Below are 20,058 nucleotides of genomic sequence, written 5' to 3' on the forward strand. Positions count from 1 at the left end.
CTATTGGCAAAGGATGAACTTGCATTTTCGTTCGGAACCAACGTCAATAGATCGACGAGTGTGCGGCAATATGCTAATATTTCACTTTAAAGTCAAAATGAAATGGCTTGGGACTCGTTTTAAAAACGACTCGTTTCAGTGAGAGTCGAATCTTTCTTTTGAGAGTCACTAAATGTATATACGGTGCACTTTCGGATTTAAAACTTTACGGGTTGTTTTAATCCACTTAGAGCTGTGTTACACATTGCATAAAAAGGCAATTTAAAAAATACATAATAGCTGAAGTTTAAATAAACCCTTGCCCATTTACAGACCATGACCACGTACAGTCTATTACATAATTTCCTTATTACAATATTAATATTTAAAGCTAAAACCAGAAGTGCTAAATTAATATTAAAATCAAGTTATTTCACTTATTTTTGCATTAACACAAAAAAATTCCAACATGTTTTCAAATCCACAAAATATTGCAAATCACTAAAAGTTCATTAATCCTACCTGTATAGGTAACCTATGAATGGTTTTGATACAGATTTACTTTTTTTTAATTCTAAGGGTTAGGAACACATGTTCCTCCCAACAACACTCTTCCCACTTCAGAATCTGGACAGACTCCTTTCCTAGTTTAAGCCACCAACAATCATTTAGACAGCTGGTATTTAAAAGCAATAAATTGGCTGTTGAGACTATTTCACTCAAACGGCTCTTTACCAGGAAGGATCAACCCATGGCGAAATAAAACACCAGACAAGTTCTTTGGATTTTTAGCTTGCAAGGATTGCGCTGTCGGTTGCAAGCGGGAGAAAAGCAGGTTTCTCTCTTTTGCCTCCCTTTGCCTCTGTTTGCCTCCGAAGCTCAGATCGCAAGTTGCTTTATTTATAGAGGAAAGGACAGGGTGAGATGAGTAAAAAGGAATGACAAGGACATATCTTTTGTGCGTCAGAATCTTCACTCCTTCAGATTCTTCTGGCGCCCATACCAGTCTAAGATACATGTGGAGGTCATGTTATGACCTAGAACAAAGAGTGAACCGAATTGAGACTGAAGGGCCACATGTGCATATATGTCAATACACAACTCCAACATTGGCATGTCCACATTTAAACAAGTGTTTCATTCATTTATTGGAATGAGTTTGGGGAGGAACTACCAGTTTTTGTCCCATCAGACAGAGACATGTTTTAGATTCAAAGTACCAGTTCCAGCGAATGCTTCTTGTGAATGCAGCGTGTAATTCCGAAACTATGAATGGCAAAAGATGGAGCTGCCATCTGTTTCAGTGACCCAACCCCAAGCTGATTTTGATTACTTTCTATCTAGAAAGATGGATGGATCACTGCATGCACCTACCATTTTGCAAGTTCTATCTAGTTTCTAGAAATCACATATGCACTTTTAAGGGTGCACACCTTCAGGATTCTCAGTTAATTTGCTACCTGCTGTATAAAGAGCATGCTTTACTAAAATCAGACATAATGCAGATATGTCAATACAAGTTATGAATTAAGAAAAGTTTTGTATTAGGTTTGTAACGCTTTTTCAGGTTTTATATCAGCAATCTCTGCATGAGGAGGTTGGGAACCATTTCTAAAAGTGGGCAAAGAAATGGCATCACATAGTCCTTAAATATGCCACCACCGTGTGAGCGTTCCTTTTCACCTTTTAACTTCTTAAATCTTCTTTAAGTTTATCAGCTTCCTCCTTAAAGCCTTTCTTTATCATCTGCTCCCTCAGCTTGCTCTCAACGGCTCTGTCCATCTCCTGCTGCTGCTCCATCTCTTTGTTGAAGCTCTCCTGTATCTGTTTAACCCGTCCTCATGCCGTGCTTTCTTTGTCTCCATCATTTTTTCCCTCTCATTTACTTTCTCCTCTTCTTCTTTCAACTTCTGTTCCAGCAGAGCTGCATTTTCTTTTTCTTCTGAACATTCAAGACAGAAAGAATATGAAATGACAATGATAAAATAACCTCAACCCTAAGCAATTCAGATTTAAGTGTTTAAAGGCATAGTTCACCCAATAATGAAAATTAACTTGTCTTCCGGTTTTCACAGACAGCAGATATGTTAGAAAAGTGCTCATTAAGTTCGAAATATGGATATTTATTGTACAAAACGCATGGATTCACTGCAGGAGGACTTTATTCATGTGAGAGACGTTTTAGTATGACTACAAATACGAATTTAGTTTTTTTATGTCAGAAATGATTAGGATATTACATAAAAATCATGCTCCATGAAGATATTTTGGAAACTTTATTTTTGCTGTAAATATTGCTAAGAACTGTCAGGACAGACAAGCAGACCCAATTGCAGAAAGAAATTAACTTTATTTGAACAAAAAGGTCTTTGTGTAATAATCCCACAAAGGGGTGAAACAGATGGCAGTCTGCTCCAGCCACGATCCCAGCTGCAGAGGAGGTGAAGGATGGATCATCTAACTGACACAGTTCGATGGGACAAAAGGTGAACCAGGCCCAACCGGTGGAGCAGGAAAAGGGTGGCCGGCCAAAGCGGTCGCCGCGAAGCTTCCCACTGTAGCCACGTCCAGCATCCGCCCACTAGAAGACCGAGACAGGCACTGGCACCCAAAAGGTCGTCGGTGAGGGGAGAGTCCTGAGCTGGGCAAAAAGCGAACTGGAGAGATGGGGGCAGAAGACGGGGGAAAAAACGAGAAACTAATAAAAATAGAAAAAACAAAAAGCAAAAAGCATTAACTAGACCGAGAACAGGACTAAGACTGGACAAATGCAAACAGATCAGACTGGTCAACAGAGGTTCAGAGTCAGAACGAACTAGCATTAGACGACGGACTGACAAAGGACAGAAAACACAAGGAGATTAAGTAGAGAGGGTAATTAACAGAAATAGAGTGCAGGAGTGTGAAACAATTAGGGTTAACAAGAGGGGAGGAGTTAACAGCAAAGCACATGGCGAGCTGTCAAAACAAAGACCATGTGCTTCAGGACAACAAAACACAAGACAAACACAACAGGCCGCTGCCAACCCCTGACAAGAACTTAAAAGGCAATCTTCTAAATATGTAGAGTTTTTTAAAACTCTCATTCCAGATTTTCAAATTGTTGTACTTTGACTAAATATTGCAACTATCCTATATGTATAAACCATACATCAATGGAAAGCTTATGTATTCATCTCTGTTTCCGTTTTGTGGTCCAACGCCATAAATAGACACTGCCTTTATTGGGTACTCTGCGGTACTGTTCTACGATGGCATTTCTGTCTGTTTTATAGAGTTCATATCCTCCAGACTGACTGTAAAATACATTAGAAATACATTAAAGCATAATTAAACGAATACAAAGACAGAATGTATTTGGCTCCGTGCTTTAGTAATTTGATAGATGTAATTTAAGAGGTCACCAGAAATCAACACATAAAACAATCTCCCACCACAGATCTATAATACTTTCAGAAAGCTACTATTCCCATGAATGTCAATGTCATTAATCTCCCAGATACATAAAGCTGCATGCAGAGTTAACAAGTATTAGTCGCTCTTATAAATGTACAACTCACCTCCAGTTTCTTCAAGCATTCTCTCTTTTTTTCTTTTTTTAGACCTCCTACATTCATTCTGTAAAATTCCCGGAAATCCAGATCTATTTCCCGCCCTGCTCTATAAATTAAATCAGCAAATGTTTTTAAACGCATAGTCATAGGCTAGTAATTCAAATGTTTATGATCGCCTTACATATTTAAGCGAACTCGATTAAATTTACTACAATTATCTATATTATCTTGTTGATAACTTGATCCAAAGACTCTGTGTGTTTCAGGGAGACTCTAAGAATGACAGCTGGATCTTCTGTTTGGCTGTTCTGCTCGGCAGCACCCTGGTGTACAACAGCCGAGGCACAATCGATAACACCACATTGGAGAACCTGCAGTATCCTTTAATCACATAACCCACTTCCTTTTTCACATATATAAACATACACTTTGCAAAATGTTGTTATTTCTTAATGTGCGTCAGCTGCGTTGCTTAGCTCACTGAGCAGATCAAGATCAGGTTGACAGAAACAGCAGATGAAGAAGATGTGGATTGCAAGTTTGTGCAGTTTTTCCCATCATTCACCTGGGTCGTGAGGGATTTTGTTACCAAGCCAGCAGAGGGAGCTCTTACCTCTGGGTGATCTGCGATCACTTCCTCTGTTGCTACTTCCTGTCTGGGGACTATAAAGACTGTTGTAGGCCCCTCACCTGGAGGTTGCATTGTTCACCTGTTCTATTGTTGTTCCCGAGTTTCTGAGTATTTTCTGAGTTCTTGTTTCCCTGGTTTTGACCCTGCCTGTCTTCTGATTTTCTGATTGTTTGCTGCCTGACCTGACCACCGCCTGTTTTTGAATTTTGTTATTGCCTTGCCTCTGATACTCCTGTTTGCCCTGTTTGACTCCTGCCTGTTTTGACCATGCCATTGTTCAATAAAAGCCTGCACATGGATCCGCACGCCTCAGACCCCTCATTCGTGACAGATTTCACTTTAGATTTGAAAATTGGTGGGAAGAAAGTGACAGATGACGATTACCTTGAATTTGAAGAAATCCATCTGAAGAAAGACATTTAAGATGCAATAACTTTTACACATTTAGCAAAGCAGCTATATATTTGCAGTATAAAACCTGTTATGAACAGCACCTCTGTGGCTCTCTCTGACCACCACCGGAGGGAGCCCTCACCCGAGTACTGATCGCTCTAGGACTCCATTTCCCATAATCCCGTGCCTTGGACTGATTAGCGCTGCCAGGTGTTCCTCATTCCCTTTCCCCTTTAAAAGATCTGCCCTGCCATCAATCTGTGCGAAGTCTTGTTTGTTTGTACAGCAATTCCGAGCGTTTATCCCTGTATCTGTATTCCTGTTGCCGACCTTGTTCCTGTTTGATTCTACGATTGATTTCTGCCTGCCTACCGACCCTCTGCCTGTCTTTGTTTACGTCTCTTGGATTCCCCTGTATACTGTCGTTCGCTCCTGTTTTACCCTGCCTGTCTGACCACGATTAAAGTCTGTCGCAAATGGATCCACCTGTCTTCGACCAGTCATTACAAAACCATTACACCTACAGAGAGTCCTCATAAACCACAAATACATGTATGTGTATTTGTATCTGTTTGTGTGTCCGTGTGTGCACCTGGTATTTATTTACGTTATGGGGACCTAATGTCCCCACAAGGATAGGAATACCAGTAAATTTTGACCTTGTGGAGACATTTTTTAGGTCCCCATGATGTAACAAACTTATAAAACATATAAGATTTATTTTTTTACTAATCTAAAAATGTCAGTAGTTTCCTGTAAGGGGTAAGTTTAAGTGTAGGGTTGGTGTAGGACAATAACACACACAGTCTGTACAAAAACCATTACGTGTGTGTTTTCGTGAGCCCCAGTCGGCTCCGGTTTCGGTTTCGATTTCACTTTGAATTTGGATAACACCGAGTTTGGCATTTAATGAAAGTTAAAGACGTTTTTTTTTTTTCGCTAGACCTTATTATTTAGCATGTTAGGCAAAGCACGTCCAAATGTCCAATAACTGGAGTGGACTAGATATAACTGCGTCCTGACTTCTCCAAATGGGTATGGGAACTCCGAAACAAGGTGGGACTGGGAGCTAAAAAAACAGGACGTCGCTTCCTCCCATTGATAGACACAAACAAATGCGGTGCTTATTTGTGCATGATTTCCATTCTTTCCACACGTTATAGCTCCACCCGCCTTAGGATATTAGTGAGGAATGCAAAGAGCTCGTGAACTGGGTGTGCGCTGAAGTTGCCCAAATTAAGTTTTTTAGAAAAGGTTCCCCTTAAAAACGGAAAACACAGTAAACTCTGACGAACGAGTTCACCTCACTGCCGATAAGGCTATATTTAAAACAGCATTGTGGTGAATTAGTTTACTGTCATATAGCGGCGCGCGACCAATAGCTCGCAGCGCACTCGTGTGGTTAAACGGAGACGCCTTGTCACCCCAACCCTATGTTTAGCTGTTGGTTTTAAACGGGTGATTTCTGGGAAACCGCTGGCTGCAGCCGTTATCTCGGAGAATTAAATCATCGTACTTTCACTTTCACACATGACAACATCCGTGAGAGAGCGTGTCTTGCAAACGACTTCTAAACACAGACACACGCGAAGAACTGAAGGAGTCTCGGAAGAACGCTGTATGCTTTCTGCTGTTGAAACAAACCACTTTGCTAACGGTAGGCTGCAAACAGCTTCTTTTCTAAATGCGCCTTTCAGTTCTGTGTTTAAATTGAAGTTTGAGTTAAGTTTAAGATTGTTTTTTAAATATGTTTTGTTGTTGCTTCTGTGTGCAATTATGAAATTACTTCCTAATGACTTCTTTGGCTTTGTTGTTGCTTTCGTTTGCAGAGTCATGGCCTGCAGCAGGATCATGTCAGCTCCAGTGTGTCTCATTGGAGACGATGAAAATGGACATCTGCGTGTGAGAAAAGAGGCCAAAGACATTCTGGATGGGATCAGTGAGCCGGTGGTGGTGGTGTCTGTGGTTGGACTCTATCGTACGGGGAAGTCTTACCTTATGAACCGCCTGGCAGGACAACAGTCCGGTGAGAGAAAATGCTAAAAGTATGCTGATATGATCATAAGGTTACAATATCTGAATACAGTCAAACCGTTTTTCAACAGACACCAGATATAGCCAATTTTTTTTTTTACTAGTGGATGGACACTGTAGTTAATCTATATAATCTATAACATACCCAAAAATTCTTCATACGGGGGACTACCAGTACCATTTATTCAGACATTTTGACCTGAGCATGTTTTGCTTAAGTTTTTTGTCATATCTCCTACATTCTTCCTTTTGTACTTCTAATTCGTCACTAGCGTTTTGTTTTACTGTCACTCCTCCTTGCTTAAGCCTTCATCACTAATCACCAGTTTGTAAAAGAAGCATGCATCCTCTGTCAAAATATTAATATAGTATCATTTGTTGCTCAAACTATTTTGAGCAAAGATAAAATACCTTCAATTAAATTGTATTCATTTTTATGGGACAGAAAGCAAACATGGTATTGCTATTCTGAAAAGGTAATAAAGATAAGTTTAAATTATTTGTACACTTATTAGTAATCATTATTATTATTTTTTTATATCAAACGTTTTATACAAAAACACAATGAATACACAAGAGTCTTTAGTCATAACAGCTGCCCTTTTTGAGTTGTTGAGATTACATAAGCAAGCAAAAATACTTATTCATTATCTGACACAAAGTAGATATGGCACACTCACCAAGAGCAGGTTACAACATCAGCAAACAGGTATGGTAAGGTCAAAACAAGAGCAATCCAAAAGCAAACAAAACCCAAGGATCAGCAAACAATATTTAAATGGACTATGCAATAGAGTAATCCAAAATCAAAAGCAAAAATGAAGGCAGGAGCAAAGAGTCTGAATGACTAATCCGAAATACGTAAGTGAGAATCAGAACTAGGAAAACTAAACTGGCTCCATAAAGTTACAATCACAAGGTAAGGGATAAACACAGAAACAATACTCAGCAATCTGAGCAGGAACTAAGTGTGTGTGATAGCTTTCAGGTGAGCAATTGGTTACAGCTGTGTGCAATCAGTGCAATAGATGACGTGAACTGTAGTCCAGGATGAAGTGCAACAGTTAATTCTAATGATTTTTGGCAAAAAAAAGTGAAAAATACATAATTTTGACCTATACAATGTATTGTTGATTATTGCAATTACTCATGCTACGTATGACTGGTTTGGTGGTCCAGGGTTACATTTGTCATTGACTTTAATATTGTGATCGTCTCAGGCTTTGCTCTCGGCAGCACTATTGAATCAAAGACCAAAGGCATCTGGATGTGGTGTGTCTCTCACCCTAGTAAAAAAGGACACACTCTTGTGCTGCTGGACACAGAGGGACTTGGGGACGTGGCAAAGGTGAGGAGGAAAACCACAAACATCTATAGCAATGCTATCTCCATGTAGTAACAAAATCCACCATTACATTATACTTCCACTGTCATTTAATTATTCACCGGATGAGAAGATTCACTGCAACAGAATAATTTTTCTTTAACGAGGACTACTAAAGGGTAAATAAATGGCCACTTACTGGTGCTTACATATTGTAATATTTCAGGGGGATGAGAAACATGACACATGGATCTTCTGTCTGGCTGTTCTTCTCAGCAGTACTCTAGTGTACAACAGCTTAGGAGTCATTGACAACACGGCACTGGAAAAGCTGCAGTATCCTTCTCACACACGCACACACACGTATTCAGAGTTATACATGTGTTAACAATAAACACATTTAATAAATGGCACCAGTAATATTTCGCCTGAACAGTGCTGAATGTAGCTATATTACTGAGCTGACGGAGAACATTCGTGTGAAGGCAGAAGTAGATCAACATGAGGATGAGTCAGAAGATTTCATGCAAGTTTTTCCATCATTTGTCTGGGCTGTTCGGGACTTTACTTTGGAACTGAAAAGGGGAGATCAAGTAATAACATCAGACGAGTATCTGGAGGGTGCATTAAAACTCAAACCAGGTGAGATAAAGAGTTTAAATTAAACATATAAATATATATTATTCTTTTACTAACAGGTACAGTATACATGCTATCACATTTTTGTTCTGTTTTTGAAAGTCGTTAGTCAAAAATGCAGAAATAAAAAGCATTCAAAACTGATTGCGTACTTCAGACTCTAGAGCTGAGCCAATGGCGATAGATGGGTTGTTAGAATAAAACAGCAACATGAAAAGTTTAGAAATGCCAGTTAAACTACAAATGCCCTACTATACTATAATATATTCAATATATATTATGATTTCATAATGATCTTATTTTAGGTAGCTCACCTCAGACTGTGCAGTATAACCTTCCCCGTAGTTGTTTGCGGAAATTCTTTGCGGTGAGGAAGTGCTTTGTCTTCCCCCGGCCTGCTAGTACGCAAAACATGAGAAGAATGGAGGAGCTGACCGAGAAAGAACTTGAGTCAGAGTTTCTTGAGCAGGCAAACACCTTCTGCTGCTACATCTATGAGAACACAGAGCCAAAAACAGTCACTGGAGGTCGTACAATTACTGGAACAGGTGTGTGCCTTCACAATATCCCTTAAAGAGAGGAAATTATGACAGTTGTGAATCTCTTCTGAGAATCAATGATTAGTGGACTGTGTACAAAAGAACGTATATATGAATAAACTATGGAGTTGTATTTGCTGACAGCTTTGGGTAATCTCGCCGAGGTTTACATTGAGGCGATCCGCAGCGGGAAGATTCCTTGTTTGGAGAACGCAGTGGTGTCTCTGGCTAAGATCCAGAACGTACGTGCGGTGGACGAGGCCCTGCAGTTTTACATGACTGAGATGTTCAGCATGGCTCAGCTTCCTACGCGCCCAGAAGAGCTGTCCGACATCCACACAGATGCAGAGAAGAAGGCCATTGAAGTATTCATCACCATGTCCTTCAATGACAATGACCAGATCTACCAACAAGAGCTCATGGTAAAGTACCTGCTGCATACAGATCAAACTAATTTATGAAAACTACATAGAGATCAACTTGAAATCTGAATACTGTATGTGCATATTTTCAATTCATATCTTTATGGATAGAGTATAAACACTTTTACTCTCTCTCTCTCTTATTTCTTCTTATGATTTAGGGAAAGATTTATAGTGAATATCAAGAGATGTGCCAGCAGAATCATGAAGCGTCTCGCATACAGTGTGAGGAGGTTCTGCGTGAGGTGTTTGATGAGCTGGAGAAAAGCGTTTCTAACGGATCATATTTGAAACCTGGAGGATACCAACAATACAGAGACTCGCTCAGACATCTGACCAGTGACTACAGAGAAAGAACACACTCACAAATAATGGTAGAGCATCTTTGATAAACATCTTTCATGCAGATGTGGTAACAGTTATGAAACTTAAACGTGAAAACATTTACCCACTGCCAGGTTTGCAAATCTGTTTGCTGTTGTATTTTCCTTGAAACACAAGACGAAAAATGATGATAAATATACATGTTACCTTTTATCTAAACCAGTGGTTCCCAACCTTTTCTTGTTTGAGGCACCCTTGGAAAGCCTTTCAAAAGTTCACGGCACCCCTATAAGGAAATAGATATTTAAAATCTCTGTAGCTTTTTTATTATTATTTATTTATTTGTTTCATTTCGAGAGTTTGCATGCAACAACACCTTATACCTAGTCCTAGATGATATGAGAATACTGTTTACACTGATTCTGCCTTAATAAAAAAATTTTGTTGAAATTTTGGCGGCACCCTCAAAAGATCTCACGGCACCCCTTAGTGCCTCGGCACACCGGTTGGGAACCACTGATCTAAACAATAGTTTTGTAATAATCAGGGATGTCAAACTTGAAACCTTGAGAAGAAGAAAAAAACATCATGAATGGCTGTGTGATTTATTCTAAATGGTATGATGACACTGATATGATATGACTATATTTAGATATTTAATATAGTAGACTAGTAGTAATATGAGCAATGTTTATTACATTTTAATTGGTTTTATGGTACTATTAAAGATTTTTGTTTTGGACAGCCAACAAACTATCATTTTATGGAAAATAGCAGTACCGACATTCCTTATGAAAAAATGAACACCATGTAAATTATTAAAATGTTTTATATGTTTGGGCAAACCTTTCCTTAAATGTGATTTGTTGCAATCACAACAAAACTCCTATTGATATTTTAAATGATTAGGAATGTGTTTTTCCTCAGAGTGAAGAAGTGTTGAGTACATATTTGAGAGCTAAAGAAGCAGCTGGAAATATGATTCTACAAGCTGACCAGTCTCTGAACGCAATGGAACAGCAGAAAGAGGGTACCATTTAAAACAGCTGCACACTTATCCATCAATCAAGGCTACACAAGACAGATTTTATTAAAGCACAAAAGAGTAACAGGTTTTATGATCATATACTGCCATTAGTACCCTATAATGTCAGGCTTTTATTACTAAATACCTGTTTTGTGTATTGTCTAAACTTTCACTTTTTCAATAAAGTGCAAAGACTAAAGAATGAAATTCTGGAGCAGCGCCAGAGAGGTCTAGAGGAACAGAACCGGTTACAGGAGCGGGTGTTTGAAGACATGCAGAGATCCCACGATGAGCATGTGAAACAGATCTTTAGTCAGATGGAGAGAGAGCAGGAGAGAATCAGGAGAGACAATGAACGCGTCCTGGAAGCAAAACTCAAGGTAAAACAGGAGATGTTTTGCTTTATGTTTAATGCAATAAGTACTTAAGTAATTAAAGTCTGTAATACCAATGGAATCTGTATAAGTTTGGCTTGTTTGAATGAATTTGAATGAATGTACTATTTTTGGAATATAAATATAACACTGTTAATGGTCAACTTTAAGAGGAGAATTTCTTGATTCAGCTGCTGTTTGTTTTGCAGGAAAGTGAAGCTCTTCTGCAGCAGGGCTTCCAGCAGGAGGCAGCCCAGATGAAGAGTGAAATCGACAGGCTAAAATCAGACATGAATAAACAGGAGACGTCCCAACCCTCCACCATTAGCAAGGTTTTGGATGGTATCGGCACTGCAGCAACTTTGTTTTTGCCAGGTTTTGTTCCTAAATTAGCTGGTTTTGGTCTGTCCTTGGTTTCAAAACTGTTTTGAAAATGGACATACATTTTTGACATACTTATAATATGCCATATTAACCAACAATCAACTGTCAAGCGAGCACTGTTTGCTAGGAACTATGAACAACACTGTTGTTATGATGAGGTGCCGCCTTCCCTTTAGTATTAAAATGATTCACAAAATCAGTGAATCCTGTTAAAAACCTTCCTGGGAACCTTCGATATCGGATACCAATATCTATGTCCGGTAACAGCTTTGACATTAATTAATAGTGTGGTACTTTCTTTGTGTTAAAAGTTTTAGATAATAGATCAGTTGTTCTTAAACTGAGGTAGTGTGTGTTTACTTTTTTGTTTGCTTGTAATTAGAAAAAAAAGTCATTTATTTTGACATCATTTTAGGCTAAATGTGGTGACTGTACTTTTTTGTGAAATATTAAAAACATTTCTTTTGACTGAAGGTGATTGTGTATTTATATGGCAATGTCCTTGTTATTGAGTACATATTTATATAGCAAACAATTTCCTGAATGCTTCTTAGAAGCCTTCTGGTTTGGCCTATAAATTCATGTCACTACTTAAGGATGGCAAAAATGTTAAATGGACATGTGACCATTGTATCTTGTTCTTGGTTCAAAGAAAAATAAAACTGAAATCAATAATGGTTGCTTTACTCTTTAACAATGAATAAATCAATTAAGTCAATTAAGAAAATTTAAGAAATAATGAAGTTATCATAAATTGACCTCAACCTCAAAGCAATTGAGATTTAAGGAGCCTGCACTTCATGCTTCAAAAAGCCCAATATAAACTTAATTTCTTATAGAAACAATTCCAGCACAGCCTCAGTCTGCACAAAACACATCTTAGACCAGCGGATCTTAAATCAAGTCATTTCACAATTAATGTGCTTTCATTAACCACGTAATCCTGTTACATTTCATGGGGTTACTTTCCTAATAATCACATGCATCACTTTTATGGACTGAGTCAGAGGAGGACTGTTTTTCTTTTTTCTGATGTCAATGTGAATTTATTAAAACATTTTATTTTCTTCTTGAAATAAAGTGTAAAGTGTAGGCTACATAATATCCAGATACTTTGCAGGTACAAAATATGTTTGTGGCAGATATAAAGAAAGCCCTATAGTTTAGAGTCACATACAACCACAAATAGACATGGAAAGCATTGGTTAAGTTGAGGGAAAAGAAAACAATTTCATAGACATCGGTAGTATTGGTATCAGTGATACTGACCTTTAGTCATAAAGAGAAAAAAAAAACATACTGTCTTTATGTATGTGTGAAATTATTGCTATAAAAAGTACATTTAGAAACTATAATGTTAGATGGGATTTAAAGATGCTGTATCATGTATCTGCTGACTAAATGTATATAAGTTTCCAAAGTATAGCACAGTAGCACAGCAAAGTATTTGCAAAGCGCTTCATCAATGTAATTGCGTTTTGGGCCAGGTTCCTAGCTGTTAATGTTAAAAGTGTGAATTCTAAGAAGCCCCAGAAGCTTTGATCGACCTAAATCAGCTTACTTTCACTTCTAGTGTCTAGTGGTGCGTGCTGATAAGGAGGACAAGATCACTGAATAAGTGCAAACTGCAAAACAAGTCCATGAAAGCAATAAATATAAATTAATACTAAAGTAAAAGTTACAAATTTACAATAGTAAGCTAATAAGAATAAACAGTATATTATGTTTATTTTATGTTTAATTGATTAAAAAACCATTTTCAGTTCAGCAGGTCAATTCACCTACAGGGTATTGTGAAAGAAAGCATCCTTGAGACTTGAAATTTTGTGCATCGATGAGACGTTTCCTCTATGAGACTGTGAGACGCTGCTCATTTACAAACCGCAGGCTTTCAGAAAGGATGTAGGCCAATAATGTATAGGCTACATGTAGCAGAGAGCAGATGCACATACTTTTTTTTAAGAGACACAATACTTTAGGTTTCATAGACAGGGTTTAGCCTAAACCAGATTAGTTCATAATTCAATTGGGACTTCTAAGTCTTTTTTCATTCACATGCCTTAGAAAAAAGCCTACTGGTGTGCATCGTAAGACAAATCAAAGGCACTGACATGTTTTAAGATTAGTCAGTGCAAGTTTCTTTTCTTGGAAACAGCTTAGATTTACATTTAGTATAGTTTCTGATGGATTGTACCTGAGATCTGGAGGATACCAACAGTACAGAGACACGCTCACACAGCTGATCAGTGACTACAGAGAAAGAACACACTCAAAAATAATGGTATAGATCACACACACATACTTTTATTGTATTTCATTGTTCTGGATGGTCATGGTAACAGATAACAGTCATAAAACTGAAACACACACTTACTCTCAAGTTGTTCCAAATTCTGAATGCACATTCTACTTTTTATGCTAACAGTAGTTTGTAATGATCAAGGCTACGTTTGAAAAAAGGAAAAGAAAGACTCATGGACTCATGGACTATGCTTCACAAGATATGGACTATAGAACAAGTCATCTGGGCAACTTTTATGGTAATTTTGAAATTCATGATAACTATGAACTGTTACTGCATGCGAATAGCAGCATTAATATTCTTCATAAACACTGTTGGTTTGTTGCAATATGATGAATTGACCATCACCCTGGCTGAGGTCACTGAGGTTGTTGAGAAGCTCCTCGGTGGCAAGGCACCACTGGGGCAGTTTGCAGCTGAGTGTGAAGTGGCTGGGATGAGAATCAACACCTCGAAGTCTGAGGCCATGGTTCTCAGTCGGACAAGGGTGGCTTGCCCCCTTCAGGTTGGTGGGGAGTTCCTGCCTCAGGTGGAGGAGTTTAAGTATCTTGGGGTCTTGTTCATGAGTGAGGGGAGGATGGAATGAGAGATCAACAGACGGTTCAGTGCAGAGTCTGCAGTAATGCGGTCGCTGTAGTGGTCTGTCATGGTGAAGAAGGAGCAGAGCCGGAAGGCGAAGCTCTCGATTTACCGGTCGATCTTCGTTCCTACTCTCACCTATGGTCATGAGCTTTGGGTCATCACCGAAAGGATGAGATCCCAGATACAAGCGCCCAAAATGAGTTTCCTCCGTAGGGTGGCTGGGCACTCCCTTAGAGATAGGGTGAGGAGTTCAGTCACTCGGGAGGAGCTTGGAGTAGACCCGTTGCTCCTCCACATCGAGAGAGGCCAGCTGAGGTGGCCTATGGAGGTGTTCCGGGCATGTCCCACCAGGAAGAGGCCCCGGGGAAGACCCGGCTGGCCTGGGAGCGCCTCTGTGTTCCCCCGGAAGAGCTGGAGGAAGTGTCCGGCCCGGATATGCGGTAGTAAATGGATGAATGGATATGCTGAATGTAGTGTAGTTTTCTGTGAAATATAATAATTGTGTCTTGTACAGTACATTATAAACAGGCTAGTTAATGTGAGAACTGCTTTTAGTTCTCAGTTAAGGGGGAAAGTATGCATGCCTTTGCAAATACCTCCTTAGTCTTTATCTATGCTGAAGACATCACTGCCGGGTTATGTCATAGGTTCCTCTGATCTGGTTTGAACTTTCCTTACTTCCTAGACCATGACTTACATATACCTCGCCGAACAATAATCCACTGAAGAAGCTTGATCATGGAACACTGTCTCCTGTCTGTTTCTTCTTGAGGTTTTGCATTATGAATGATGGGTTAAGTAGTGTTCAGTAAATGGGGGCACATTACTGTTTTGGAGTTTAAAATCAGCAAGCTAATAAGCATGATAATGAGAATTCAGACGTTAACAGAGAAAACTTCTAAAGCCAAAGCGGGTCAAAAATGGGAAAAGGATTGTGTGACGACAGCAGCTTTGAAATGTCTGAACCTACAATTTAAATATTTTATTGAATGCATTTAATGATTGTTTAAAGAATGTACGACATAAAAAATGCTATTAAAGATACATATTTTGTAAACATTCTCATTAAGCTCATCAAAGAACACAGACTCCCTTCACCAGCAATATTGTACGTCCTTTAATTTACACAATATAGAGTACATGTGAATCACTGTAGTACACCACTTGTTAACAAAAACTAAAATAAAAAGAAATACATACTTATGCATAATGTGAAAAAAATCAATTTGTGATGTAACCGTGATCTGCATGGAAAAAATTATTTCACAATTTCAGTCCTTTCATCATCAGTCTATAGTTAAGGAAAGTTGGAAGTATTTCTGCCACAGCTCCTAAAATAGGCGTCACAATTTCCTTCATAAAACCACCAGAATTATCCTTTTCTTTTTTTAGATTTGTTATCTCTTCATTCAGGAGATCAGCTTTCTCACTAAAGCCTTTCTTTAGCAAATCCTCCTGCTCCTTCAGCTTGCTCTCAATGGCTCTGCCCATCTCCTGCTGCTGCTGCTCCAGCTCCTTGTTGAACTTCTCCTGCATCTGTCTTATTTGGTCATTCTGTCGCTCTCTTTCTACCTGCATCATTCGCTCACTCTCAATGCGTTTCTCTTCTTCTTCTTTAAACTTCTGTTGCAGCAGAGCATTCCTCTCCTTTTCCTCTGTTCGTCAACAAAGAAAATAATAAAAAGATGTGAAATATGATATTGATACCAAACCTCCAGAACCTGAACTCCAAGATGCTCCAGAGATGCTCTTCTTGAGTAACAATCTGGTTTTTGGGATTTATTATATTACGAATGCTCCAGGATTAAACAGTGTAATGAATTATAAATATTACCTTCAATTTTTCTGTCATTTTCTGTGAGTTTTGTGTCAGTATAGCGGATGCTATTTGCTTCTGGTTGCCTCTCATTTAGAAACTCATTGAGCACAGCCTCGGCCTGCACATAAACATACATTATTAACTTCTACTGTATAGATGAGCTCAGCTCTTCATGCAGATTCAAAGAACAATTTTACAAAAACACTGTCCTCACCGATACACCTTTGTTGGGTTCTCTGCGGTACTTTTCAACAATGGTGTCTCTGTCTCTGCAGTAGAGTTCATATCCTCCAGGTTGACTGTATTCTCCATCCTGCAGACGTTTATTCATGTCAGAGGACAGACTGTTCAGCAGACCTCTGCACTTTTTCTCTGACGACATCTCATTCTCTTGCAGCAGTACTGCATAGTACATATTTATTTCTTCCTAAACAAACACATACATGCATCACATATACAAATTGGAAAAAGTCTACTATACTGCCATAGCAGTTACAGTTTAAAGCTCCTCTGCAGCGGTCCTATAAGAGAAAGACTAATTTATTTTTTGCACACATAAGAGCAATATATAAACACTTCAACTGATTGTCATTTAAAATAATGCGATTAAAACAATAAAAGAAAAAAAGGTTATCAATCTCTATGAATATTTAAATAACAGCTGCATTATTGATAGAGGTGCATTTAAAAACTTACCACCAGTTTTTTCATATACTCCCCTTTTTCATCTTTAAAGGAGCGTTTCATAAACTCAGCGGTGGCAAGACTGCTGAACTTCTGGTGCTCTGAGGAAATATTATCCACACCAACTGGGAACATGTTCTTTACCTGGTAAAAGCAACATGCTTCGTTACTGAATTGGTGTAAAAAAACAACAACAACAACAACAACAAATAACAATATTCAGCCAATAATTAAAGCCCTACCAATTTTTTATCATATCAGCAAAAATAAAATAAAATCAAAACAAAACACACGCATCAATGGAAAAATCTAATTTTAGATAAGGAAAACAATGATGAGTAACTGAATATTAAATAATGGTGTGTCATACATGTACCTTGTCCAACCCATTCTGATACACTTTCAAAGCTTCTTGAACAGCTGTCTTGTTTTCTAGATTTGCCAGAGCAACAACTGCATTGTCCAGACAGGGCACATTACCACTTCTGATTGTGTTTACATAAATCTCAACCAGGTGTCCGAGTACTGACAACACACAAACACATAAAAAGATTTAACTTTTAATTATAAAAGCATAAATAAGCATGAATAGTAAATATTGAACTGGTAAAAAAAAACACCTCACATTTGCCAGTAACTCTGTGTCCTCCTTTCACTGTTTTCACCACAGTATTGTAAAAGATGTGTTGACAAAAACGTTCTGTGGCCTTCAGAAAATCAGGTACAAGGTCCCGTTCTTGCAAACTTTCTAAACGTGACATTTTTTCTGGTGATGTTGGAGTAGGGAACACAAAACACTTCCTGGGGGAAGGGAAATAGCTTCGGATACATTGACGAGGCAGGTTGTAGTCACTGACTTTCTTGTTCACACCTTTTAGAAGAAAATAACACATTTTTACCAAATTGCAGTAAGAAAGGTTTTCTTTTGTCAGTCTTCGGTCAATGTTTATTTCCACACTTTTCAAATTGTTCATGTTAGATACCTTTCTTGAGCTGGAGGGCAAATTCAAGGTACTCGTCCTCAGTCACTCTCTTTCCTTCAATTTCCAATTCCAAGGTGAAATCTCTCACGACCCAGGTGAATGATGGGAAAAACTGCACAAACTTACAATCCTCATCTTCCTCATCTGCTGCTTCTGTCGACCTGATCTTGATCTGCTCTGTGAGCTCAACAACGTAGCTGCCGCACATTAAGAAATAACAGCATTTTATAAAGTGTAGGCGTGTATTCAGTATGTGAAAGAGGAAGTGGGTTGTGTGATTAAAGGATACTGCAGTTTCTCCACTGCAGTGTTATCGATTGTGCCTCGGCTGTTGTACACCAGAGTGCTGCTGAGCAGAACAGCCAGACAGAAGATCCAGCTGTCATTCTTAGAGTCTCCCTGAAACACACAGAGTCTTTGAGTCTTTAGATCAACTTATCAACAAGACTATTAAAGCCAGCAGTTTGATTCTTGTCCTCACTTTGGCCACGTCACCAAGTCCCTCTGTGTCCAGCAGCACCAGAGTGTGTCCATCTTTAAAGGGATGAGGGACACACCACATCCAAATGCCTTTGGTCTTTGACTCAATAGTGTTGCCGAGAGCAAAACCTAAGACATCAATAGTTAATATTATTATAATTAGCATGTAGCTAATATGCACACAATAAGCTGGTGTGTCTAGAAAGTTCTCTCACCAGACTGGTGTCCTGCCAGGCGGTTCATAAGGTAAGACTTCCCCGTACGATAGAGTCCCACCACAGACACCACCACCACCGGCTCATTGATCTGACTCAGGAACTCAATGGCAGGCTTACAGACACCAAGTGATCCGTTCACATTCTCCACCAAACATACGGGCGAAGACATTAGTCCAGCTTTAGACATGCTTGCTCTCTAACTCTTCCTGTTTTATGAAGGAAATAAAATTGGTTATTTATGAAACTGCTCACTATGAGGGATATGCAGGACACTGCCTACATATACATACACACATACATATAATAAATAAGTATATTTTACTCTGATACTTACTACACTTCTGACCTACCACAATTAACACTGAGCGTTGCTTGCGGTTTGTTTTGCAACAGTAATTAAGAGAGGAGTCTTCACATCGATTTTCTCACACATTCTCAAATGAATGCCAGAGAAGTTCAGGTAAACCCATAGACTGGTTAAACTAATGTAAGCTTATACAGATTTGACAACATTTCCAGTGTTTGTTTGCGCTCTGATAACTGTCGAAAGCTTTTTTAACAAGGTGTGTTCGTGGCATTGAGCGACAAACCACAGAAATACCTTTTGATTTCTTGAACACCTCTCTGGTTGGTCATCGCTCTTCAAAACACTGGATTTTTTTAAAGACTGCAAGTTCTACATGCCTGCAAATTTTCTCATTGTAACAGAATGTGAATAAAGTATTGTTTTTTAGCTGCTAAATGCCAATTCACACGGCACAGTGTGAATAAGAGGACAAACCAAAGCACACCTTGTAAACGGCTTTGGAAGTCCATCATAGTGCCACCTTTCACTCGAAATTGTCATGTTTGACAATGATTACAATATAGGAATTAACGGGAGAAAAATGTAGCAATGTAAACGCAGAATAATGGCTTTTTTTTGTTTGTTTGTTTGTTTCAAAATGTTGCAGGTTATGGGAGCGGCCAGGCCTGACACAGCAAACGTCCTACCATTTGACTGCTTTCAGAGCCCGTGAATATAAAAGTAACCACAGTCCTTCAGATATAGTCAGCTTGTAATTCAAAAGTTTACTAATCGGATTGTAAACAAAACATTGGCACAACGGAATTTTTAAATAGATGTCCTCATTTGAATAAACGTCAAAGAAATTGTCAAAACAAAAACAAAACAAAGTTCACTTACTTAACTCAACTTATGTGTCTTGATTCAAGTTCAGGGTAAAGCTGGTCACGAGTCTCACTCTTCCTTCACGCGACACTTCTCTGCGCGCTGAACTGTACCTCAGATTATAAGGTTGCCTCCTAGTATCCGCCCATCGTTCGACAGCTAACTTGACGCTAAACGGCAGATTTCTGAGAAATC

At 38.8% G+C, this 20,058-nt stretch overlaps 2 protein-coding genes across 4 annotated transcripts; one reads left to right on the forward strand and one right to left on the reverse strand.

The window, feature by feature from the left end:
- Nucleotides 1–5,840: 5,840 nt before the first annotated feature.
- On the forward strand, nucleotides 5,841–12,097 carry gbp2 (guanylate binding protein 2). Of its 2 annotated transcripts, XM_043221036.1 has the most exons (11): nucleotides 5,903–6,214; nucleotides 6,387–6,583; nucleotides 7,812–7,939; nucleotides 8,142–8,251; nucleotides 8,364–8,557; nucleotides 8,860–9,102; nucleotides 9,238–9,515; nucleotides 9,677–9,889; nucleotides 10,767–10,869; nucleotides 11,053–11,246; nucleotides 11,450–12,097. In XM_043221036.1, exons 2-11 carry the CDS (start codon nucleotides 6,391–6,393, stop codon nucleotides 11,669–11,671), a joined length of 1,878 nt encoding a protein of 625 aa, XP_043076971.1. In that variant the 5' UTR covers nucleotides 5,903–6,214; nucleotides 6,387–6,390; the 3' UTR covers nucleotides 11,672–12,097. The 2 variants fall into 2 exon arrangements, 1 of the variants encoding a protein (XP_043076971.1); XR_006247459.1 differs by lacking the exon at nucleotides 11,450–12,097 and having other exon boundaries at nucleotides 5,841–6,214; nucleotides 10,767–10,951; nucleotides 11,053–11,189.
- Nucleotides 12,098–15,610: 3,513 nt separating this feature from the next.
- On the reverse strand, nucleotides 15,611–20,017 carry gbp1 (guanylate binding protein 1). 2 transcript variants are annotated; one of them, XM_043221061.1, is made up of 11 exons: nucleotides 19,884–20,017; nucleotides 18,690–18,898; nucleotides 18,476–18,603; nucleotides 18,284–18,393; nucleotides 17,995–18,191; nucleotides 17,637–17,882; nucleotides 17,388–17,536; nucleotides 17,024–17,155; nucleotides 16,542–16,754; nucleotides 16,343–16,445; nucleotides 15,611–16,163 (listed from the first exon to the last, which is right to left on the reverse strand). In XM_043221061.1, the coding sequence occupies exons 2-11, from the start codon at nucleotides 18,877–18,879 to the stop codon at nucleotides 15,772–15,774; spliced, it is 1,860 nt and encodes a 619-aa protein (XP_043076996.1). In that variant the 5' UTR covers nucleotides 18,880–18,898; nucleotides 19,884–20,017; the 3' UTR covers nucleotides 15,611–15,771. The 2 variants fall into 2 exon arrangements, with proteins under 2 accessions (XP_043076996.1, XP_043076987.1); XM_043221052.1 differs by having other exon boundaries at nucleotides 19,879–20,016.
- Nucleotides 20,018–20,058: the final 41 nt, after the last annotated feature.

The sequence above is a fragment of the Puntigrus tetrazona genome, chromosome 2 (genome assembly GCF_018831695.1).
Source record: "Puntigrus tetrazona isolate hp1 chromosome 2, ASM1883169v1, whole genome shotgun sequence".
NCBI lineage: Eukaryota > Metazoa > Chordata > Actinopteri > Cypriniformes > Cyprinidae > Puntigrus > Puntigrus tetrazona.